At 45.9% G+C, this 25,145-nt stretch overlaps 1 protein-coding gene across 2 annotated transcripts in view; it reads right to left on the bottom strand.

Moving 5' to 3' along the window:
- Positions 1–377: 377 nt before the first annotated feature.
- GGA2 (golgi associated, gamma adaptin ear containing, ARF binding protein 2) overlaps positions 378–25,145 on the bottom strand; it is a 31,441-nt gene continuing 6,673 nt past the window's right edge. For both annotated transcript variants that reach the window (XM_046666685.1, XM_046666686.1), the window contains exons 2-17: positions 23,804–23,888; positions 22,631–22,706; positions 21,626–21,724; positions 19,566–19,689; positions 17,767–17,870; positions 16,260–16,340; positions 15,604–15,741; positions 11,963–12,044; positions 9,899–10,024; positions 9,025–9,147; positions 8,701–8,729; positions 8,147–8,280; positions 6,565–6,722; positions 3,680–3,849; positions 2,591–2,701; positions 378–2,071 (exon numbers count right to left, since the gene is read on the bottom strand). In XM_046666685.1, the coding sequence (XP_046522641.1) occupies positions 1,961–2,071; positions 2,591–2,701; positions 3,680–3,849; positions 6,565–6,722; positions 8,147–8,280; positions 8,701–8,729; positions 9,025–9,147; positions 9,899–10,024; positions 11,963–12,044; positions 15,604–15,741; positions 16,260–16,340; positions 17,767–17,870; positions 19,566–19,689; positions 21,626–21,724; positions 22,631–22,706; positions 23,804–23,888 (1,751 nt within the window). In that variant the 3' untranslated portion in view covers positions 378–1,960. The remainder of the gene's footprint in view (positions 2,072–2,590; positions 2,702–3,679; positions 3,850–6,564; positions 6,723–8,146; positions 8,281–8,700; positions 8,730–9,024; positions 9,148–9,898; positions 10,025–11,962; positions 12,045–15,603; positions 15,742–16,259; positions 16,341–17,766; positions 17,871–19,565; positions 19,690–21,625; positions 21,725–22,630; positions 22,707–23,803; positions 23,889–25,145) is intronic.

Below are 25,145 nucleotides of genomic sequence, written 5' to 3' on the forward strand. Positions count from 1 at the left end.
AGCTAACTGCTGCCAATCCTCCTTTTTTTGCTGAGGAAGACTGGCCCTGAGCTAACGTCCGTGCCCATCTTCCTCTACTTTATATGCGGGACGCCTGCCACAGCATGGCGTGCCAAGCAGTGCCATGTCCACACCCAGGATCTGAACCTGAGAACCCCAGGCCGCCGAAGCAGAATGTGCACACTTAACCGCTGCGCCACCGGGCCGGCCCCTCACATTCACCCATTTTGATAGAAGTTCTTCACAGGCAGACATTGTCAGTATGAAGGGTACCTCTTAAAGACTGTGAAATAGGTGGAACCTATAAAAGCTATACAGAACATTTGAACATAAGAGTAATTTTAGATTAAAATGAATCTTATGTGAGTTATGCCAAATGAAGAAATCACCTCATTTATCTGTTTTATGATTTTTCACATTTGCTCAAAAATTAGCATAACTTGATGATCTTTTACAGCTCCCATCCCCACAAATTAGCATTGGTGGATTTCCAACTTTATGTAGAAAGCGAAGGATCAGACTGTAAAGTACCACATTTTGTGACAAAGAGCCCCAAACAGAGCCTTGCAGCTTCTGAGGCAGAATTCTGCCCAGACAGGTGGGCTGCTCGGATTTCACAGTCCTTCATCAGGCCATCTCAGCCAGGCTCAGCTTCCTTCTCCAACCAATCAGGCCACGCACAACTTGCAAAACCTGTACAAAGTATCTGGCACACAGTAGGTGCTAAGTATTAATTGATTATAAACCTGAATTTTCCCTTCAAACCACAAATGTAACAGAAATCCAGCTCTCTTCCGGCTTCGCTCAGATCCTCAGGGCTTCTCTCTTCACTGAGGCTCCTGTCTTCCACAGCCTTCATGAAGTCTTCCCTACTTCCTCAATCGACAACAGTTCCCTTTAGGCCGTCATCTCTAATGCAAGGGGCTTTGCATCTCCTACTTACTCAAAACTCCACAAAGAATATTTGCTACATGGGTATTTATTCAATGACTTTCTATATTTAATCACCACTGAAATCACTGCTAAGCTCTTTTCATATCTCTTTACATCACAGTTCTTCATCTGGGATTGTGAAGTCAACAGGCAAGGGAGAACCTGTTCATTATGATTTACAATGACTGGCACGGTGTCACAATCAAAGAACTCCGAGTAAACAATTGTGGAAAAAGAGGATGAGGATGGAGATGAGGGTCCTGAGTAAGGCCCAGACAGGCTGCCCAACCCATGAAACCTGAGGCCTGAATAAGGCCTGGGATCTGCCTTCCCTCTGCCCTGGAGGGTCCATATATGGGTGATTCTAAGGCACAGTGGTGAAGGACATGATTGGCCCACCAGTTGTGGTCCTCTGGTCTAGCGGCAGCCCGTCGCCTGGAAAACAGTGCAACAAGCATTCCATTTAGAAGATCTTCCTGAACACACGCAAGCAGCATTCTCTAATGGAAATGGAGACAAGGTCTTTCTTGGAAGAGAGTGCCCCAGAAGACACTCTCTGCCCCAAGACCAACCAGGTCCCTTTTAAGGTCCCTGAGAACAGCAGCCTGGGAGCAACCAAGACTTTCAAAGGCTGACAAGGCACAGAGTGGATGAATGAAAAGATAACAAGAGATGAAAAAAAACAACAACAACTTTGGCTTATAAAACCAACCTGAGGCAGGGACATCAGCGTCCACCAACATGCAGAAACAGATACGATTGTAGCAGATGGTTATCAGAAATGCTTTAGCATTTCCCACACTGCCCACATCCCAAGCCCTGCTCTACCCTCCCTTCAACACCCCCCGCCCCCACAACACACACACACACAAACAGTATCTGCAGAATAAGTCAGAGGTTGGCATCCAGAGCCTGATGTCAGGATAAACTCTTGGCACTCTGCACTAAGTTACCGTGATTAGACCTATCTAGACAGCAAAAGTAACGTTGGCCTAAGCTTGAATGGCAGGGTCTGTCTTATGAAAAGTTAGGCTGCACCCAAGACTGCTAGGTCTGGAAAGTCTTTCACTTCTCCTACTTCGCTGAAAGGCTGTCCGCCCTGGTTGAATGTCAGCTTATACCGTAACCGGATGGGCTCCTGGGCAAAGATATAAGACGTTAAATTAGTGGGGAGCAACACAGAGACCAGCCCAGAGTAAAAGCCTTTACCCACCCAGGAGTCACCCAGTAACAGTGTATTAACTCCGCCCAAGTGAGGGCTTCAAACAACTGTATGACAGGACAGACAACTGTGTGCCTAGACCCTTTGGCACACACAAGGGTAGCCAGACCTACAGCAGTGGAGTCCTCCCACACTTTCAGTCCTGAGGTGGACGGAACACAGACCAGCGAAGGTAGAGAGACAGGCCTCGCCCTTTCAGAGGACTCTATGGTATTAGGGAGCATTTACGTCACTCCCTTGGTTCCCAGCTATGACAATCCAGTCAGAGATCTTTCAACAAGCCCCGAAGGAAAACAGACTCCAGACAGGGTTAGTCCACCACCCCCTCAACCAACCGGAGAGATGAGAGCAAGACCTATACCTCTCCACCTACCAAGCTGCCTCCCTCGAGTTCAGGGGCCCCATTTCCCTGCTGCCGAAGATACCAGAACATACTTTGTGTGGATTGTCAAGCAGGAGCATCTGAGAGATCACGGCTGGAGGCATCAAAGGACTGAAGGCAGGAAGCTTGGAGCTGGATGCCGGCTGCAGCTTCACTCTCATTGACTAGTGGGGGAGAAGGAGTCAACGTGTAACTCATTCCTCACAAACGACAGCTTCAATGAGGGAGGTCAGGTGAACAAGAGAGCTTGACCTCCACCCCACCAACTGATGAAAGCATCCAAAAGACCCTGCCTTCCACACACGGAATGTACCTGAAGCTGTGTGGCCAATGGCTGGCTTCTGAGAGGCAGCATGAAGAGCGAGGGCACAGCCGGACTTGAATTCTAACTCTGCCCCGTACCAGGTCTCTGATCTTGGGCAAAATATTTAACCATCCTGAGCCTTGGACTGATTCATAAAATAGAAGGAATAGTACGTGCCCCCCAAGATTACCATGAGGATTAGAGAATTTATATCTTTATTTTTGTCTGCCTTGAATCTTCCCTTTCAGGAAGCGTGCCCCTTCCCCATTTCTTGTGATTCTGGTATGGCTGTAATCAATGGCCCCCCTACTTCCCTTGAAAAGGGGTGAACACAATACCCAAATTGGCCAGAGTTCCTCATATCCCTGAACTCAAGTTACTGGTCTAAGGTATGCAAGTAACACCAACAAGACCAATCCTAGCCCTTTCCTGGGTAATCGCTGTGCATGCCTCATGCCAGGAAAGAGCTCCTTTATGAGATAAAAAGGGCGAAGGACCGTGTAACTCTGGAGCTGTGGGCAGTCCCTTTCCTGCGGTGTGGAGAGAGTCTGTTAGAGAATATGCTCCAAAGAGGGAAAAGCAAAGTCAAGAGAGGGAAAGAGACAGATTCTTAAGGAATAATTTAAGAACCTACCTGGATCCAGCCATATCTGAAGTCAGACATTCAGGAATCCCAGTTAAATGAGCCAATAAAACTCTCATTTTATCTTAAAATACTTTGAGTGAAGATTCTGTCCCTTGCACCTAATTAACAGATAACGTCCAGCAAAGGACCTGGTGCTAAAAAATGATAGCCTTTTTTGAAAGATTCAAAGGATCTGGCCAGCAGGTGACTCACCTTTGGCACAGCCACCTGAAACATGATGTCCCATACAGGCTGGGTGGCAGTGCTCATCATGGTCAACAGCAACACCTGCACCTCTGGGTGGCCAGGGGCCGCAGTCTTGGAAAAGTGGAGCAGAATTCTAAATCCATTCCGGTCATACACGATGATAGGAGGCAGGCTGCCTGGTAGAGAAGGACCCAGCCAAAAGGGTTAGCACTAGTAGAAACAACACTGACAGTCAGGCCTGAAAGAAATGCGCACATGACCACCGAATGCTGCTGTTTCTTCAGGGCGAACAGCTCGAGGACTTAAACCTTCACACCACCCTTAGTCCAAGTGCAGTTCCTCATGGCTTCAGCCGGACTCCTCTGACCTCCAAAGTGATCTTTCCCCAGCAGCCAACCATTCTAAGCATATTACCAGTTTTTTAAAAAAATAACATTCTTTGGGGCCAGCCCCGTGGCCAAGTAGTTAAGTTCACGCGCTCTGCTTCGGCAGCCCAGGGTTTCGCCGGTTCAGATCCTGGGCGTGGACATGGCACCGCTCATCAGGCCACAGTGAGGCAGCACCCCACATGCCACAACTAGAAGGACCTGCAACTAAGATATACAACTATTTATGGGGGGGGCCGTTTGGGGAGATAAAGCAGAAAAGGAGCAAATTGGCAACAGTTGTTAGCTCAGGTGCCAATCTTTAAAAATAAATAAATAAATAAATAACATTCTTTTGAGGCAGATATAACTACGATTAAAATAATGTATGAACATTATAGAAAATACCGGATATCATAAAGAATGGAATAAAAATACCCTTAGTTCTACCCAGAAATAAGCACTGCTAACATTTGAGCTTCTTTCTTTTTTTTTTTTTTTTCCTTTTTCTCCCCAAAGCCCCCCAGTACATAGTTGTGTATTTTTAGCTGTGGGTCCTTCTAGTTGTGGCATGTGGGATGCCGCCTCAGCATGGCTTGATGAGCAGTGCCATGTCCATGCCCAGGATTCAAACTGGCAAAACCCTGGACCGCTAAAGCAGAGCGCGCAAACTAACCACTCGGCCACGGGGCCAGCCCCGTGAGGTTGTTTTTTCTGGTCTCTTTTGTATGACCACAGACACACAACACCTCTTATATTTAGTTTTGCAAAACTGTAAAGACAGTAGATCTCTTCAAATTAATAGGTTTAATGACGTTCCGATGGAAATCTTAAAGGGATTGTTTTAATTTAGCTACAAGATGATTCTAAGGTTAATTTAGGGAAAAAAAATACAAGAGACTGACCACTAAAAAAGAGGGAGGTAGCACTATTTGCATTAAGAAATACTCGAACACGTACAAAATTGCAATTCAAGCAAAGTGATATAAAACAGAGCATACAAAACACACCCAAATATAAGAATTTAACACATTAGGAACATATATTTCAAAATCAGTGGCTGATTCAATAAATGGCAGACAACTGACTAACCAACTGGAAAAAAATTTAATGAAGATCTTTATCTCATGCCAAACATCACTTATCAAAATGCACATGAAAAAAATATAGTTTAACAATGAAACTGTCAAAGCTTTAGAAGACTGAAAACACCCATGAGGTAGGTGGTGAGGATACGGGAGAAGACGCGACCTTTCTGGAAGGGAACTTGGTAACGCAGATCAAAATTTTAAATGTCTATGCTCAACAGTTCCACTTTTAAGAATATATCCTAATGAAATACTCAGGAAAGTTTTAAAAAAATGGGTTTCCAAAGATGTTCACTGTAGCATTGTTTTTAACAAGCAAAAAACTAGAAACAAATTATCCTCCAGAAAGAAACTGAATAAATGACAGTACATCTACTTAGTGGTAAAATGTACAGATTCATCAAAAATAAAATCAAGGTATTGAAGAAAAATTAAGAGCATAAAAATGCTATGGCTTATAGTAAATAAAGCAGAATATAAAACAGTCTATATATACAACAGTGCCAATTTATTAAAAAACGTATGTACAGACGTATACGACAAGAAAATCCATTAAGACTAACAGAACTTCCATCTGTGGGTGTTAAGGGTAAAGACGATTTTAATTTTCTGGTCGATCTTTTCTAAAACTTCTACATTGAACATGTATTTATTTGCTTTTAATTTTCTTTACTTTGTTTTGTAATAATTTCAGTTTTGTAACTTTTTATAAATCTATCAGGAAGAATTCCCACAGACCCTTCACCCAGCTTCCTCAAATGTTAACATTTTGTATAACCACTGTATAATTATTGAAACCAGGAAATTAACATTGAACATATATTAAGTCAAAATTAATAAAGTGTGCCAAGGGTTCCCACTCTTACTGATTGTTTAAATTCCTCTGCCTGGTTCCGGGGCCCTCTGCAATCTGACCTCAGCACACCAGGCCCTAGATCTGAAGACCCTGCTGCTTCCTGCTCACACACTAGTGTGCTGACCGCAGGCAGTCACCTTACTGAGCTGGGCCTTCAGTTTCCTTTCCCTTGTAAGGGAATGATATCTACTCTCCTGCTTTAACGAGGATCCCTAGAGGAAGAGGATCACCAGCCTGATTCTTCTTTTCCTTCTAATTCCATCACTTCTGAGTTATCTGAGGCCACACTGAACATTCCCTTCTTGAATTCCAAATGAATGAACATCATGTCCCTAAGTAGACTCAATACACCTAATTAAATTCTGCTTGTCAATGGCGTTCAGTGTCAACCTCAAGAGAAAACTTTAAGAAAAATATTAGTTAAGAGACCATGAAGCCACCTGTTTATCCTCTGCCCCCAGGCAAAATCTCCACCACTCATTTTCCCCAGTTTAAGAGCCACTCCTACCAATCCTGAGTGGATAAAACTGAGCATCTAATAGAGAGAAAGAAAGAAAAAAAAAAAGGTGAAACTCTACTTACTGGGCTTAACAGACTCCAAAGGGACAAAGACTTGAGCCAGAGGTGTATTCTGGGAAGACGGGGAAGGAGCCAGTGGGCCAGCCTCCCAGGACCAACCTGGAGAGGACTTAGTACCTGGTGGCACTTCCTTGGGGATACTTTTCTGTGGAATATAATTCCTGCAAAGAAATAAAAATATCAAAACTAATAAAAATTGTAGAGAATTCCAGGAATCTGATTAGGCTTTCTGAAGAACAAGGAAGAGGAAAAAAAAGAAAGATATATGTGCATGTGTATGAGTGTGTATTTTAGAGGAATATATGACTTTAAACAAGTAATCTAATCTACGCCTCAGTTTTCTCACCTGTAAAATGGGAATAATCTAGTATGTACCTCATAGGGTTGTTATAAGAATTACATGGGAAAATGTATGAGAAGCACTTAGCAGAGTGTGTACACATAGTTAGGACCCAATAAACTAGAGCTATTATTATTAAGGTAACATCATGGTTGTCAGGCAGTCTCTGACAAGTAGCTCAGTCAGGCTGTTTCCCATACATGATCACCAGAGTAAGGTAAGCTAGGAAGATAACAAAAATTACACCAACCCCTTCAATCACACTTCCTTATGATTTTGTCCATCTGAAATACAAATTGAAAACATTTTTGGAAAACTAAAGTCCATCAGAACTAACCCACCAAAATTACATTACTGGCCCCTGTCAAGTGGTTACAAAAAGTGCCCCCTATGGGTGCAAACAGGAATGACCTCCCAACACATGTCCATTTCTGCCAGAGCCCTGTGGTCTCCACTAGGGACATGGACCCTCTCAGGCTAGTGGGGGAAGGCAAACTGCTCCAACCTTTCCAGAAGTAAAGACACAGGATTGATGAAAATGTATTTACACTCATACTTGAAAGCACTTCTACCATTAGGAATCTGTGCTATATAAACACTCCCCCAGGTGCCTCCAAACTGGAAGCCATGTAAATATCTACAAGAGGGAAATGATTAAATCTATGTATATTATATGTATATGAAGTGTACAACTAATAGAAAGAATGAGGCAAATTTATATAAACTAATAGGAAAATGTGTCAAAGATATGTGACATGAAGAAAACCACATTGGAGTAGAGTTTATAAATTATGATCCTGTTTGTGCAAAAACAAGCCAGAGTAACACATTACTACACGTACAGAAAAAACAGCAAAGAAGGAACATTTAACATTGTCTTTAGGGAGTGATATTTGGGATTTTCTATACTACATATTTCTCTAGTGATCAAATTTTGCTTAACTTCAAATTACACTGTAATCAGGGAAAAAAAACAACCTATAAACACCAAAAACATCCTCTTCCTCTCTGCTGCTGCTCCTTAAACAAACCCCTTTTCAGAGGTCCTGACTGAGGATGGGGAGGAAAAGGAGAAGAGGGGAAGCACACACTGAACTTCTGGTAGGGAGGAAGAAGGTCAGTGGGGAGGGAGGCGTCTGGCCGTCTTAGAGAGGCATCGCTGGGCCCTTCCGCCTGGCCCTCATGCACCGGGCATTGACGGCACACAGGAGTCACCCTTCTACTCCCCTTGCCCACGAGACTCACAGAGGACCTGGAGATGGCTGTGGGGAGAGGAGATCCAACAAGTTCCTCTCTGCGGAAGGGCTCTGAGCACCACCACCTGGCAGCGTGCTGGCGGCAGGGTTCTTCTTTTCCTCGCAGCAGTTCTGACCGGCAACCTGTTAAACCAGATGTGGCTAAAATAAGGCCAGGGTATGAATGCCATGAGCCATGGTGACACCATGGCACAGCTCTCCTGAGCCCGCTAAAGCCACTGCTCCCAGGCTTACTACATTTCCTGGGGCAGGAGGAGAAAGAAAGGGCAGGAGAACCCATGACCCCTGAACAGACCTTTAATGGAGCCTGGATGTCCCTGAAGACAGTAAGGATATGAGGAGAGGAAAAAGATGTCTCCCTCTGAGGGTTCTCGACAGTGGAGGTGAGGAACAGGCTTTAGACCTTCCACTCCACAAGTGCCACCAGGCTGTGCTGTAGTCCCACCCTCCTTGCGCCTCCCCTCTCAAGCAGCGCTGCCCTCATGAAGGTATGTTTGAGGGACCTCCCCTCCCCTCTCTGGCCCCTAGGAAGAGCTTCCTTACCTTGGTGGTAACTGGAACATCACTGAGTCCTGTAAGGAAGGAACAGAGTGAGAAGCACACCAGTAACTCTACTTGATATGAGCTGGAGATCAAAACCATGCCCACCCTTTCTAGAACATTTAGAGAGCCTACACAAAGTAAATTACCCAGAGTCATTCAACTCATCCATGCAACTCTGAGACTAAGCACAAAGAGGACCTCTGAACTTCCCGGTATACCTAGTTCCCTCTGAAAACAGGCATATTCTCCCCGAAGGAAACCAGCTTACTCACTCTCCCTGGGAGTCAGGATCATTCTGTGCTCCCCCCAAACACCCACCCTTACCTAAGGATGCCAGGTCCTGATGAAGTAAAGATGGTGCCACAGTCCCAGCTTGCTCAGATCCATTGTCCAACTCCAAGTCAATTAGGGGACAGTTCTTCATGCAGCCTGTTGGATTCTGAAAGACTAGGAAACAGGAAAATCAGTCAGTCAGAATGAGAGGAAAGCCTCCTTAAAGCCTGTCAGCTCCCTAGGGCCTCCTCCCAAAAGACATCACATGGCCCCACCCTCAACACACCCCCACAAGAACCCCGATGCACAGCCTGAGCTGGCATCTGGAGTATGGGAGACCAGAGGACTGTCTTCCCACCCCAGCAATCACAGAGTCCTCCTCTAAAGGTCCATTTGACCTGGAAAGTGGCGAGCTGACTTCTCTAGCTCAGAGGCCTTTTGAGGTTTCTGACCACAGTTAATCAGAATCACCTAGAGTGCTTGATAAAAATGCAGATCCCCAGGCCTAGCTCCAAGCACTCTTGATTCAGAAAGTCCAAGTCAGGGACCTAAGAATCTGCATTTTAACCAGTATTCCAGATGATTGTGCCATAGCTAGCCTGGCACTAGGAATCACTGAAGAAACCAGTTTTTTTTTGGTCTCCAGCTTCCTTAGGCACTCATGAGAGGAGGAACCCAAACCTGGGCACAAAATAGCTGTCTGCTTCTGTTTATAGCCAAAGCTAGGGTCCAGCCTGGCAGTCAATTCATAACAACATATATGGCAGAGGCCGCGTATATAAAACCAGTTTTCACAGGAAAGGGAAAACAGGACAAATTCTCTCATTTCTATACCATAACCCAGAATATTCTGAGGATCCATTTCTTTTCTGGGATTTGCAGGTGGCCCCAAGGCAGAGGACATGGAGAGTTTCTTGGCACATACCTCTGGAGACAGGTATGTCTCCCAGTGAGCTGGTCATGGTGTTCCCAAAGATGACACGGCCCTCCATCACCTGTTTGTACAGCAGAACTCCCTGGGTAAGGAGGTCATTTGCCTGGAGAATCTCCGCTGAAGAATGAGAGAAAAACCAGAAGCCCCTGGTTTAGCTACCAACAATCTCAGTCTTGAAGCCACTGCACAAAGCAGCTGTCAGCTGACTCTACCAGGTTCAGTACATCCACGCCTCCTGCCCCAGATCATGTGATCAGGCCCCTCTCGGACCTGGGCACTCAATCCTTGAACTTCAGCACTTCCAGTTCTCAGAGTGTAGGAGGAACCAAATTCTCCCACCTTCTATGTACTGTCCAACATGATAGCCAACACTTGAAATACGGCTCTTTCAACTCAAGTAAAACTTTAATTTAAAATTAAAACTGAAAGCTGTTTTGTCAATGTGGATGTGGATATTAAAAGAATTTTTTGGTACTTAATTCAGTTATCAGAAAGCTTTTAACTGCGTAGGGAAGAAGTTGGTAGACGAACCTACTTTTTTCACCCATAAATTTTATAAAATCTAAATACAGATCACTAAGTATTCCTGATGAAAATCTGGCATCCAAATCGAAATGTCCCATAAATATAAAATATGCACTGGATTTCAAAAACTTCATGAGCATCTCACGGTCTGGTGAGCCTGCAAAAAAATCTCTCCCAAGAGAGAAAAAGAACAGCAATAGGACCAGGGGCCACGCAGAACAGCGCAGGCCAAGGTGCCGGGCAACTTCAAGGGTGACCAACTCTTTATCTCCTGCCCGTATTTTAACTGTGGATGGAGGTTGCAAACTGATAATATGGGGGTGAAATCACCAGGCAGTGTTTTACTTGGCATGTGCACATTGCTTAAAAATTTAAATTTGATTACCTTTGACCTCATTGCAACCAGAGAAAATAATGCGTTCAGACAAAAATAACATCACAAAACAAGCAGATACTCTGGGACTCCTGAATGCCACCTATGAAGTATTCTTGCTCCCTTGCCTCCATCCCAATTGAACCTGAATCTGATCAAGACCCCTGATACAATTTATAAGAAAATCAGGAATTTATAAGAAATACTAGGAACAGAGAAACACGTGAAATACCATACGGGATGCCACCAGAAAATTTAGACCAAGGGAAACTCTGCAAGTCAAAGGACATATTTTCCATGTAAGAAATAAAAAAGAAAGATGAAGAATGGGGGATTCTTAAGAAATATCAACCAATTACAAAGTATGGCTTTTGTTTTTGAGTCTGATTTAGAAGACACTGTTTAAAAAAAAGGGAGGGATGGTTAGCAGGAGATGGTTAGAGAGAGAAATATCCAGGGAAATCTGAATACTGAATGACTATTTGATTACTCTGAAATGTTTACAGTTTGCTTCAAAATAGAATGAGATGAGCAGCACAGATAAATAAGATCAAAAGATTGGCAACAAGTTGGTAATTCTTAACAACAGGTGAAGAGTACATGGGATTTATTCTACTACTGCTCTTTATGTGTTTTGATATAAACACATAAAATATATGTGTTTCTATAATAAAAAGTTTAAAATACTGTAATATCTGTATACAAGTATTAAAATTCTCCACTGTTCCTGCCATTGTCCCTTCCACCCCTCAGCCTGCCTCATTTAGTCACCCACCCAGCCCCTGAAGGCATCTAAGTTGGTGAAACCTTGGAAATGCACCACTGACAGCTGTTTTTTGGAATTCTGTGGATGTTTAGCCTTTCTTCAAGCCTTCAGTGGTATCTTCTCTTTCTTCTGTCTCCCTCACATCCAATTTACATGGTAAATTTCCACTCCTTTCTATGCTTTCAGATCTGCTGCTGATTTCTTGCTCAAGCCTAGATTCTTCTGGAAATCAGCTCTAAGTCAACACAGGCCATGCCTTTCCCAAGCCCCAGTCATCATAAAACCTAAAGTAGATTCTGTCTTGTTCTGGCACCACAGTAACCCAACAGGAAGTACCAGGTCCGTTTTGCACTCAGGGGTGCTTCTATGCCTAGGGAAATGAAACTGTTACCAAGAGCATCGTCGTCGTCAGTGGTGTCACTCGCCAGCCGGAAGAGGGTGGGCCGAAGCTTTTCACACCTTTCATACACAACCTGGGAAAACAGAGCTTGGTTTCACGACACACACCCAGGACCCACAGCAAGGCACCAGGTGCCTCCAAAAAGCACGCAGACCCAGGACCCACAGCAAGGCACCAGGTGCCTCCAAAAAGCACGCAGCAGAGTCTGGGGCTTCAGTTCTCAGTCTGCCCCAAATTCAAGACTGCAGGTTCTCTGAAGTAAGACAGCAGGTATAGTTTCAGAAAAAGTCTAGGCAACAATTATGTCTTTTTAAAATAGTTAAAAAGGTGACAAAAGACCTTAGCTCAGAGAAGAACCTACCAGCTCAGTGCGCTCAGCATTCTCTCTTCTTCAAGCTCCTTTCCCCTGATGCTCTAGAACAGCTTTAACAATGGGATGACCCCCATGGAGGCCTGCAGGGACTACCCTGCTTTAAAACTAACACCCAGGGGCTGGCCTGGTGGCACAGGGGTTAAGTGCACACGTTTCGCTTCTCGGCGGCCTGGGGTTCACTGGTTCAGATCCCGGATGCGGACATGGCACCGCTTGGCATGCCATGCTGTGGTAGGCGTCCCACATATAAAGTAGAGGAAGATGGGCAAGGATGTTAGCTCAGGGCCAGTCTTCCTCAGCAAAAAGAGGAGGATTGGCAGTACATGTCAGCTCAGGGCTAATCTTCCTCAAAAAAAAAACAAAACTAACACCCAAACTTCCCATCCAACTGTTGTCTGATGCCAGTATTCCTTTTTCAACACTCCCACGATTCCGCCACAGCTTCTCCCAGAACTAAACCTCAGGCCCCGCAACATCATCTGGGACATCTCATTTTCCTCGTCCCAGGGAGAGTGCTCTAGACAATTTTACTCTCCATATGCTGTTAAGGAAGATGGACAGCTCCTGTACACCTTAGGCTTCCTTCCTTGCAAAGCCGCTCAATTAACTAATTTAATACTCCAGGCCTCCCTCTGACAGTATAGCCTCTCCTTTCTCCCCAGACCGTAGGCTGGGGAAATGACATATCTTGATTGTCATTGGTGAGTCTGCGAGAGGAAGCAGGAAGGAGCCCCTTCCTCCCGCCTTGCTTTGAGAGTCCCTGCCTATGGGGAAGCTTGCATTCAGCTGTGCTCCCACCTGCTGTAAGTTTTAAAGAAGGAAGCCCCCAGTGGGGAACCAGTGGTGTGCCAGAACCGTCTGAGGTGGAAGGTAAACCTGCCGATTCTAGGGTTCAGTATTAGGAAACCACTTGCCAGGACTTAACTGCCACATTTTCCCAAGTCAGCTTTATTCATTATAAAGATGAAGTTTCGTTTCCTGCAGCATGTCTCTTGTCCCGTGGCTGGCTTTCATCTTGAGTGGGGAAGCTCTGGCGCAACCTCAGCACGCGGTATCAGCTTTGGAGTGCTGCCTGGCCCGAGCCCACCAATGCTTCTGAGTACTGTCCCATCCGGCCACAGAAGCAGCTCGGGATGATCTTCTCTACAACTCTACCCAACCGCAGTCATAGCTGACCAACCTGGGGTGATACATGAGCCAAGCTGCCCAAACGGATTTCTCTCTCAGGAATCTGGAATTGGGAAAGGCACCAGTTCGTTTCTACCACCCTTGTGAAATGGAAGGACAGGTAAACCAAGGAGCTATGCGAAGGCCGTCTCTCCTATGCAGACAAGCATAAAAAGCTGGAATGCAGAGAGAGAAGATGGATGTAGCCTACAGAAGGAGGCAGAGAGTAGAGCGCCAAAGAGAGACTAAGAATGTCTGCCTCAGACAGCATTTCAGTACCACTACCATCTGTCTGCACTAGGTCATGGTATCTTAGACATAACACCAAAAGCACCAGCAACGAAAGAAAAAAATAGATCAAGAGAACTTCAAAATTAAAAACTCACTTCAAAAGATATTGTCAAGACAGTGAAAAAACAACCCGCAGAATGGGAGAAAACTGTCTGATAAGGGACCTGTATCCAGGATATATGAAGAACTCTTACAACTCAAAAATAGAAAGACAACCCAATTAAAAATGGGCAATGGATTTGAACAGACATTTCTCCAAAGATGATATATAAGTGGCCAATAGAAACATGAAAGAAAGCTCAACGTAAGCCACCAGGGGAATACATATCAAAACCACAATCAGATACGACTTCACACTGACGAGGATGGCTATTATCAAAAAGACAGACAATAACAAGTGTTGGCAAGATGTGGAAAACTGGAACCCTCATACATTGCTGGTGAGATTGTAAAATGGTGCAACAATTTGGCAAACAGTTTGGAAGTTGCTCAGAAAGTTAAACAGTTACCAAATGACCCAACAATTCTACTCTAGGCATATACCCAAGAGAATTAAAAGCTAACATTCACACAAAAACTTGTACATAAATGTTCATAGCATTATTCATAATAGTCCAAAAGTAGAAACAACCCAAACGCCCAACTGGTGAATGGATAAACACGACGTGATGCAGCATGATGCAGTTTGCACAGAAGCCAAAACATAATAATGTATACCTGAGATTTATACAACGTTATAAAGCAACATGACCTCAGTAAAAAAATAAATAAAACTACCCAAAAAACCACAAAAGTGATGTCACCACACAATGGAATGTTATTCAGCCATAAAAAGGAAGGAAGTATTGATACATGCTACTAGATGGATGAACTTTGCAAACATTATGCTAAGTGAAAGAAGCCAGACTCAAAAGATCACATATTGTATAACTCTATGCAACGTCCAAAGAGGCAAATCCACAGACACAGAAAGGAGATTAGTGGTTACCAGGAGCTGGGGGAGGAGGGTGAGGGTGGAGGGGGCTGCTAATGGGCATAGGATTTCTTTCAGGGATGATTAACGTGTTCTAGTTAGATAGTGACGGTTGCTTTTATGTTGTGTGAATTCTCAAAAAAGGTGTTATTAAAAAAATCAAGGTGTGGAGGAACTAGAATTCTCATACACTGCTGTTAGGAACATAAAATAACACAACTACTTTGGAAAACAACTTGGCAATTTCTTTAGAAGTTAACTACACACAGCATATGACCTAGCAACCCCACAACTAGGCATTTACCCGAGAGAAAGGACGATGGTCACACAAAGTCCTGTATATAATCACCCAAAGCTGGAAAAACTCACATAGCCATCAACAGATGAATGGATATACATATTGTGGTCCATGCATACAACAGAACACCACTCAGCAATAAAGAGGAATAAACTCCTGATACACACAACATGAAAGGATCTCAATTATGCCGAGGGGGAGAAGCCAGACACTCCACCCCCTAAAAATGAGAGGGCACATACTGCATCATTCCATTTATACAAAAGTCCAGGAAACAGAAACTAATCAGAGCCAGACAGCAAATCCATGGCTGCCCAGGGATAGGGAGGAGGGAGGGATGACCGAGGGGCACGAGGAAATTTTGCGGGGTGAGGGACATGTTTACTATCTTGATTGAGGGGATGATGGCTTCATGCGCGTAAACATGTCAAAACATCATACATGCTTTAAATATGTGCAATTTCTAGCACGTGAGTTATACTCAGTATATTATACTTGAATTTGTTTATTTTATTTTTTAAAAAGAGTACCTGCAAGGCCTCCTGGTCGGGTGGGGCCTGCCCCGGCCGGCGGTACATGCTCAGCATATCCTGCAGCACCTTCACATGGCTCCGTACTTCCTCCACAGCGCTGACTCTCTTGGACACCTTGTCTGATTTTTCTTGTTCCTTTTGAAAGAAATCAGAGGATGGAAGTGAGGGAGCAGAAGCCCTAGATACAGCCTGAACAAGGGACGGGAAAGGGGCACTGCACTGTGGAGAGCTCAGGGAAGGCACCAGAACACTGAATGAATGGGAGTGCACACCCAGTGAGAGAAGGAAGTGCTCAAAGCCCAGAACTCCCAGCAAACCCAGTGCAGTCTGGGGACCTAGTGATCTACTCCTTTGTACCACCAGCCTGAATCCCTCTGAAAAACAGACTCCCAAACACGGCGACACTAATACCCGTCACTGGGACAGAAATGAGTGCCTCTGAAATGCTTCGAGCTCCTAGACAAGAGTACTTGGGAAGTTCACAGCATGGTTTCTACTTTTAGTCACCGTCTTGCTGCCCTTCAGGGGCCCACGGCTGTTACCCAGTTCAGGGCTAGGAGGCCATCCCTTCTCCCAGCCAACTGTGCACATACACATATATATCCAGCCCTGTCAAATGCTGCTTCTGCAGAACCCATTGGGAAAACGCCCACCTCCTTGACCAAATTCTTGATCAGCCGGTTTGCAGCCTGAAGATCCTCAGGGTGGTTGCTCTTCAGAAGCCTTGTCAGAAGCTGAAGAATGAACAAGAGTAGGTACAACTAATTCCCTCTGTGTGAGATGACCCAGAGTAGTAGCATCAGCAAGAGAAGAATTAACATGAATAGGAAGAGCTTGCACATTTGATATGCATTATCTTATCAAATCCTTGGAGTGACTCAAAGATGTAGACATGATGACTATCCCCACAGGTCACCAGTTTTCAATGGGGGAGGGAGGTGGATATAATCCCCCCAGGGGACATCTGGCTAAGTCTGGAGACATTTTTGGTTGTCATAACTGGGGATGTTACTGGCATCTAGTGAGCAAAGGTGAGGGATATTGTAAATATCCTACAGTGCACAGGACAGCCCCAAACAAGAAAATTACCTGCCCCAAAATATCAATAGTGCTGAGGTTGTTCTGGACCATGTACTCTGATATGACAGACTTGGCCATCTTGTTCACTTCATTCCCAATGCCTGTCAGAACGCCTGGCACATAGGAGTCAATCTTTGTTGGATGGATGGCAGGAAAGTTGGGGATACTGAGCCCCAGAGAGTATTAGTAGCTTGCCCAAGGTTGACAGAGGATTCTATCTTTCTCCAAAGTCTATGCCATACCTCCTCCCTAGCTCCTCCACCCTCTGCAATTGTAGGCACCAGTAGGAGAGGAGCCAGAGAGAAAGGAAGCCCAGAACCTAGTACAGCCCTGCTCATTCTGCCCACAGTGAGCCACTGAGCATCAAGATCCAAGGGAAGGGTACAGCTGAGAAGCGCAGTTGGAAGGCAGAAGGTATCAAAGAGTGATGTATACAAGGCCTGGAGCTTTCCCAGTACTACACTTACCAGACCCTGTGAGTGACCAAGAACAGTAAAGACCCAAAGCACTGCCACCACTAGTGCTCAAGGACCCTTCCCCCATTCAGAGGCACTCGAAAGTCACCCCTGGGTGTTGGCCTAGGTTTTTACCACCTTCCTTTTCCCTTCCCTCTCCTTTCTGATGTCTGAGGAGCAACAATTCTGGGAGGCAGTAGTGGAAGGGAAATAGTGGGATCAGGTTTATTGGCACTAAAAAAGATCTCAGCCAACATGCAACCAATTCTTTCCTCTCCAGCATCCCCCATCACACATACACTGGATATGACGGACCATCCGCACGACTCACTTCGGTTATCCTTCTGAACCTTCTTTCCCTCAGAAACACTTGTATAGATAAGGTGGCAGGTACAGAGACCACAGCATTTATTATTTGGCCCGTTCACAAACAAAACATCCAGACCTTATGTTACCTCACTTGTAAGAAGCTGCTCCAGAGGGAATTCACTAAGCTGCCTCCCCACATTGTCCCATACTTTGGTTCAGGGATCAGAGGACATTCCAGGGGACATTTCCAGAGAGTCCTTAAAAGAAGGGGTCTGGTCAGACTCCAGGGAGGCCAAGGTCAGAAGGAGTTCCTTACCTTTGACTTTTCTTCATCAGCATCAAAGATGGAGCTCTTGGGCCAGGGAGAAGGCGGGGGCAAGATTTTATCCACTGGTAGTTTAGGGTCTTGCTTTATTATTCCTAAAACATGCAATTTGTGAAGTTAAGATACTGATAAGGGTACCCATTGACTTGAGCAGGATCCAGTATAAAGTCCAGAAACCCATGGGTCCTGATGTCCCACTAGGAAAACACTGTCAGCAACCTTAAAGGGATACACCCAGGGTATGATCAAGGTTCCACATCCTCTCTTAGGAGAATCCAAGGAACCACTACAAAGACAGGGACATCACAGCCAACTAAGAGCAGAACCACACCCTAAGGCTAGCGGTCTAGGGGCCTTCTGCTGTAAAAATATTGATGACGTTATGTAGGTACGTAACCTCCCAGGGCTCAGAAATTACTGCAGGATCCCTGACACTCCTAAGAACAGTAAATGAGTGCACATGACAGGAAAAAATAGTCCATTCTGAACACTAGTTCCTTCCACAGAGCCCAAGAGAAAAGGAACATGGAATCCCAGCTTCCACACAGGACATAGTAAGGCACGGACTCTATCACTCCAACCCTGACAACAACACAACACTGGACAACCCACAAATTCACAGCTTTGCCTGAATCCACCAGAGAGCTGAGATCGCAGGGCAATAACAACTCACCTGAAATCTAAGGAAAAACTGCTTCCAAGGAGAGATGGGAGGCAACAATAACACAAATAATTCAGCTAAAAGCTTTTAAAAGTTGCTTACAGGCCGGTGAGCTAGCAAGAGAATACAGAACCTCTGCGGTCTGCAACACAAGAGGAATAGGCTCTTCTCCAGGTGCTCACAAAGAGAGAATGGGAAAGGCCTCAAGTCCCACCTAAATCCTTCCACCTCTCCAGAACAAAAGCCTTAAACCGCTGGGGGACAGACAAGCCCCGTGATCCTTACAGCAGAGGTAAAAACCTGCTGTAGCTGGAGAAAAAGAACAGAAAACCTTGTGCACTCGGGAAGGGGCGGGAAGGTATCCTGGGCCCAGACCTGCATTGGGGTGGGGCAGGGTCACAAGAGGTCCTCCCAAGACCAGGGACACAGTGCCTGCCTAAGACTGAGGCTTCATCAGAACAGAGAATGACAACGACCACCACCAGGCTAACCAGCATCAGTAGCAAGTGCTAACAGTCTACTGTTAGGAACGAAAATGGAATAAGACTTTCTCTGAGGTGCGGAACAAAAGGAAAACCTAAAGCTGAGAGTGAAGCAGATATTGCTAAAGACTCCAGCAAATCAGCGCGCACTCTAAACATAGGCAAATCCTAGAGAAATCTGAAATCTGGCACAGTGAGGGTACCTATAGCAACACTCTCAAACCCAGCTCAGTTCCAGCCCACCAGAAGGAAAGGCCTGCCCATTTCCAGAGATTAACAATTTCCTCAGTCTCTACCATCCTAAACAAGAAGCCCAGCTTTCACCAAAAAATTACAAAGCATGCAAAAAAGCAAAAAGGAACAGGGGCTGGCCCCGTGGCCGAGTGGTTAAGTTCGCGCGCTCCGCTGCAGGCGGCCCAGTGTTTCGTTAGTTCGAATCCTGGGCGCGGACATGGCACTGCTCATCAGACCACGCTGAGGCAGCGTCCCACATGCCACAACTAGAAGGACCCACAACGAAATATACAACTATGTACCGGGGGGCTTTGGGGAGAAAAATAAAATCTTTAAAAAAAAAAAAAAAAAAAAAAGCAAAAAGGAACAACTGCTGTGAAAAGGGAAGGCAATGTAAGTAATGGAAGTCAGACCTTGTTTCTTCAGCATCTGATAGGCATCTCGGATCTTGATGTCTTCTGGAAACCAAACTGTCCAACTAAAGAGTATTTCAATGACTCTTCCTTTAACTTTTTCTGTAGTCCAGGACCCTAGGTACTGAAAATTAAAAGGAAAGAGAATTATCGAGCTGGAAGGGACTTAGTGGCCCACACGACCCTAACGCGATGGCTGCTGAGGCCCAGAGCAGTGCGCTGCCCAAGGCTGGCTGAGAGCTGAGCACAGCTGGAGGCCGATTACCTGGCACCCAGCCCCAGGGCTCCTTCTGGGTTTCAAGGGGTCGACCTTCAAAACTGCTAAAATTAAAGCCCATCACATACTGGCCTAGGATAGAGCCACCGGGGATAATGGTTTTTTGACTGAGGCAAGCGTGGAATAATAAAAGAATATATTTGGTCTTTGTCCCCATTTCTTTTTTTTTTTTTAAAGATTTTATTTTATTTTATTTGTTTCCTTTTTCTCCCCAAAGCCCCCCGGTACATAGCTGTATATTCTTCGTTGTGGGTCCTTCTAGTTGTGGCATGTGGGAGGCTGCCTCAGCGTGGTTTGATGAGCAGTGCCATGTCCACGCCCAGGATTCGAACTGACGAAACACTGGGCCACCTGCAGCGGAGCGCGCGAACTTAACCACTCGGCCACGGGGCCAACCCCTGTCCCCATTTCTTGACACAGTTTCAAAAGCCCTTGGAATTTCCTGAGCGAAAGGAGTATCTTTTGTTATTCACAATGAGCCCCCCTGGACTACACCTGAGTTTACGATAACCACTCAGAGTGGGCACTTACTGTCAAGGGAGGAGCTGACCACTCCAGAAAGACCAACTCCATGATTAGAGGGTTGGAACTTTCAAGCCTATGCCAACCCCCCAGGAGGGGACAGGGGCTAGAGACTGAGTTCAATCATATGGCCAATGATTTAATCAATCATGCCTACACAACTTCAGATAAAAACTCTGAGACAAGGAGGTTCAGAGAGTTTCCTGGTGGAACACATGGATGTACTGGGAGGGTGGTATGGTCAGGTTCCACAAGAAGAGGGCATGGAAGCTCTGCTCCCTGTTGCCCCTCAAGACCTTGGCCTATATATCTCCTCCATCTATATCCTCTAATAATAAAAGGACAAAAGTATAGTGCTTTCCTGTGTTCTGTGAGTCTCCCTACTGAATTATGGAAACTGAGGGGGTGGGGATCATGGGAACCTCTGAAGTTGTATCAGTCGGGCAGAAGTGCAAGTAGCTTGGGGATACCCCAGACTCATGGCTGGTGTCTAAAGTGGGCACAGTCCAGGTAGGACTGAGCCCTCAATGTGTAGGGTCTGTACTAACTCTGGGTAGTGTCAGAACTGAGTTGAATTAAATTGTAAGACACACAGCTGGTATGAGAGAATTACTAGGAAGCAGCAAAGGAAGGCTCCATCAATGTTAGTTATCTGAGAATGGTGTTGCTAAGATAGGTACCAGGAGGAAAGGTACAGAGGACAAGGCAAGAATGATATGAAACTTAAAGACACACCTGCTATCTCTACCAGGAAACCCGTGCCTATAAGCTCGAGTTCCTCACCTCCTCTAGGCCACCCATCTACAAGACCTTTTTATTTTTCTGGTGAGGAGTGGCCCTGAGCTAACATCTGTGCCAATTCTCCTCTTTTTGTACGTGGGACGCTGCCACAGCACAGCTGATGAGCAGTGCTAGGTCCATGCCCAGGATCCAAACCTGCGAACCTCAGGCCACCGAAGTGGAGCACACAAACTTAACCACCACACCACAGGGCTGGCCCATACAAGGCCATTTTTAAAGGGAGACATTGAAAATGCTAACAAAGGGCAGGGATCAGCTGATGAACGTGACCGTCATCCTAGACGTTGGAGAGGAAAGCTCTCACACGCAAGACCTTCTCTCTCAGCTCTCTCACAAACCTGAGACAGGCTGGCAGGTTCTGTCTACGAGTAGGCCTGCCCCGGGACTAAGAAAGGTGACAGGAATTTGAAGGTGGGGGGTGGGTGCAGCACAGTGAGCAAGGCAAGCCCAGGGTTCTCACCTTTGGAGACAACACTTTAATCAGCTCATTCAAGAAGCGGAACTTGGCCACCTCGCTGTGGAACTTCTCTCCACAGTGGTTCACACACGTCTCCAGCACCTGCACAGGCAGAGGATCCCCATGAAAAGAGGAAAACCACTGGCTCCAGGGCTCATCTCAAGTCTGATGAGCATTTGCTAGAACCATGGCTAGTGTTGCCTCAAGACTAGGAAGACATTAACGTTTTGAAAAAAATCTAACATTTTCAGATTAAGAAAAAATGCCACCTGTTTGATTTTGCTGCAGCTGCCAGGTCTGTGCCCAGGACACAGCTCAGTGGGGTGTGTTACTGCTAAGTAACCTACATCCCACCTTTGAAGGAGACCCTTTGGGCAGGTGAAACTAGTCAGAGAATCACTTCCTCCTCAGCGGTAGAAAGCTGATACGTAATGCCCAAGAACAGCTGAACCAGAGGTTACCTGCCGACTTTCAAGTGGCAAGTTGGGCCTACACACGGTTTCTTTCGTCCACACTATTGTTTAACATTTCAAATTAGTCACCAACATTGAAAAATTCAGAGAATTCATACAAAAACGTGGATTTCTGATTTCTCTTGAAAAACAGGACATTCTGGTAACACTGGGCCCAAACTCCTGCCTGGAACAGCCCACTGGTCCTGTGCTGCAGCTGCGCTCTTTAGACGGGGTTTTTGGTTGTCAGCCTGTGGCTTACTCACGTATGTTACCAGTCTGGCTGGCCCTGTGGGCACTTGAACTTGACAGCCCTGGTCTAGGGCAGAGAAAAGGAAATAAAACCTTTTCCTTCTCCCAAAGCAGGCTCAATGCTGCTCTCTAGCAACAGATCTAGGAGGGGGCACTCTGAGCCCAGAACTCTCTACAGCCTGCTTTCTCACGGCTGGAGAAGATGAACCTCTTGGATGCTCTCCACCACACTGAAATGGGACTGGGGCCCAGCTCTCTAGCACCAGGACAGGAAAGCTTAGGCTAAGGGGCAAGCCAAACTCACCGTCAAGGCATAAAGAGCTTCTTTCTCTTGTGGAGACTGGATCTTGTGGGCAAGTAGCCAGGGCGCATGGGTTGGGCTAAGGGAAAACAAACAGACCTGGACTCTGGGTGGAGAGGAAAACACTCACCAATTTGGCTGATGTGCTTGGTAAAGTCATCTCTGTTCCAGGAGCTCAGGCCCCAAAGCAGAGGTGGAATGTGACTGGCACACAGCCCATGCACAAGCCCAGGAGACCACCTCCCACCCACCCTTCTTAAAGCTACAGCACCCAAGGCCCTCTTTCCCTCCAGGGCACAGGATCTTCCCCGGAGCCAACCCACCCCTAAAACTCCAAGCTGAGCAGTCAGGGCCCAGACCTATGTGTAACCAGGTCATGAACGGCACAGACTCTGCCTGTCATATGATAAATGCTCAGTAAACACTAGAGTAGAAAGCATGATCAAACTTGTCACTCATTTCAAAATTCTGAATATTCAGCAACATTTAGATTAAACATCTGGATGACTGACTTGATTCTTCGGTTCTTCTCCAGATGCTTTGGAAACACAATTCAACAAAATCTTACCCTTCTTCCTACTTTTTCTGATGAAAGATTACATTTAAGTTATGGAGGACATATTGGTCCCTTTGACACTGCTAAGTAACCTACATTCTATCCGTACTATTCTGAGGTCTCCTCAGCATTAGTGTTTCATAACACTATTTAAAACTTTTTTTAATAATTGCCAGTTACAAACTGACTATTGTACTTAAAAAAAACCACATGTGGGGCTGGCCCAGTGGCACAGCAGTTAAGTGTACACGTTCCGCTTCAGCGGCCCGGGGTTCACCCGTTCGGATCCCGGGTGCAGACATGGCACCGCTTGACAAGCCATGCTGTGGTAGGTGTCCCACATACAAAAAAATGTGGAGGAAGATGGGCACAGATGTTAGCTCAGGGCCAGCCTTCCTCAGCAAAAAGAGGAGGACTGGCGGCAGATGCTAGCTCAGGGCTAATCTTCCTCAAAAAAAAACAGCACATGAATTTGCTATTTCTAGAAAAATAATGTCCTCAGTAGATTGTGGAGGAATAAAAAAGAAGGAAAGCCTAGCTGCCACTTTGTCCTGAGAGACAAAGGTGTGGACTTAGTCTGAGCTGCCTCCAGGGTCAAGCGTGTGTGAAGGTCACCTTACCCATTGGGATCCGTGTTCACCTGGTCGCAGAAATTCTGGATAGCTGGCCAATCCTGTTCTGACATGCTTGGGTCTGTGGCTTTATCTGTGAAGAAAATAAAAAATGAAATTAAAGCATAACACAAAGAAACAAGATACGACAGCCAAGGGCTGGGGCATCACACCCATGGGCAGACAGCTGAAAGGGACAGGACCATGCCTGTGCTGTTCACCACTGTCGGGCACAAGTGTCTAGCACATGATATGGCTCAACCAATATCTGCTTACGGAATGAACAAGCAAATTCGTTAACAAGCTATTGTCCTGAAAAGGGTTGCATTTCCAGGGCAGGCGTTGGGCTACGTGTACCTTCTTCGTGCCCCTTGTCAGGACTCCCCACTTTGGCCCTGCAATGAGGATGGACATGGGCCAGCATCTGGGAGGCTACTTGTAAATTTCTTAGCTATGTGACAGGAAGACCAGAACATATCATGAGGCCCTAGGCAGCTCTACCTGGTCATCCCACCACATCCTCAAAAGTACCACCCCTTAGTTTAAGCCTCAGCGTGATAAAATCCTCTCTGACCATCCTACGTAAGAAGCTTCTCCACATGTCGGCAGCTTGTCCTGTCTGACAAGAGGACCTCCTCGCCTTAATCCCTCCAAATGCTGCTCCCCTCTGCAACCATGCACATTCCCAGGGAACCCAGATAAAATCATGTGAGGGTCTCGCCCTCTGGAACAGTCATACTTGGATGAAATCTGAGGACAATGAACATCAAAAGACATCAGGGCACAGCCTAGGGGAGGAGATACCTGGCGAAAGGGGGATTCTAAGAAGCCTAGCATGAGACCATGATCCACTGAGGGGAGGGGCAATCCTCAACTCCTGGAATACGAGGTTGTATGTATCTTTCCTGGTGCTAGATGGTAGCAGCTCCTTCCTCTCCTCCCACTGCTGCCGCGTAGAATCCCTGTCCAGCAATCCAACAAGGATGCCCATTCTACACGCCCCCACCTCCACACTGAACCAGGCCACATTCTCTCACAAAGGAGCTGCTGAGATTGTCTTCACCCTGTGCTTTCATAACACCTCCCCTTCTCCCCGCTGTCCAGCCTGTCCTGGCCTACTTGCCTCTCCAATAAAATATCTTACTGGTCCTGACAGAGAAGCTCTTTCAAGCTCTGCAAACAGGCTAATCCTCAGGGTCATATTTCTGATGCTATTATTCCTCTTGCCTGAATGTTCACTCCTCTCTTCTCAAAATCCTATTCGTTCTTCAAGGACCATCTGAACTTCCATCTCCTCCCCAAACCCTATTCCCCCACTGTTCCAGCCCCTACTAATTCTCCGCTCTTCTGA

Source organism: Equus quagga, chromosome 7 (genome assembly GCF_021613505.1).
Source record: "Equus quagga isolate Etosha38 chromosome 7, UCLA_HA_Equagga_1.0, whole genome shotgun sequence".
Lineage (NCBI taxonomy): Eukaryota > Metazoa > Chordata > Mammalia > Perissodactyla > Equidae > Equus > Equus quagga.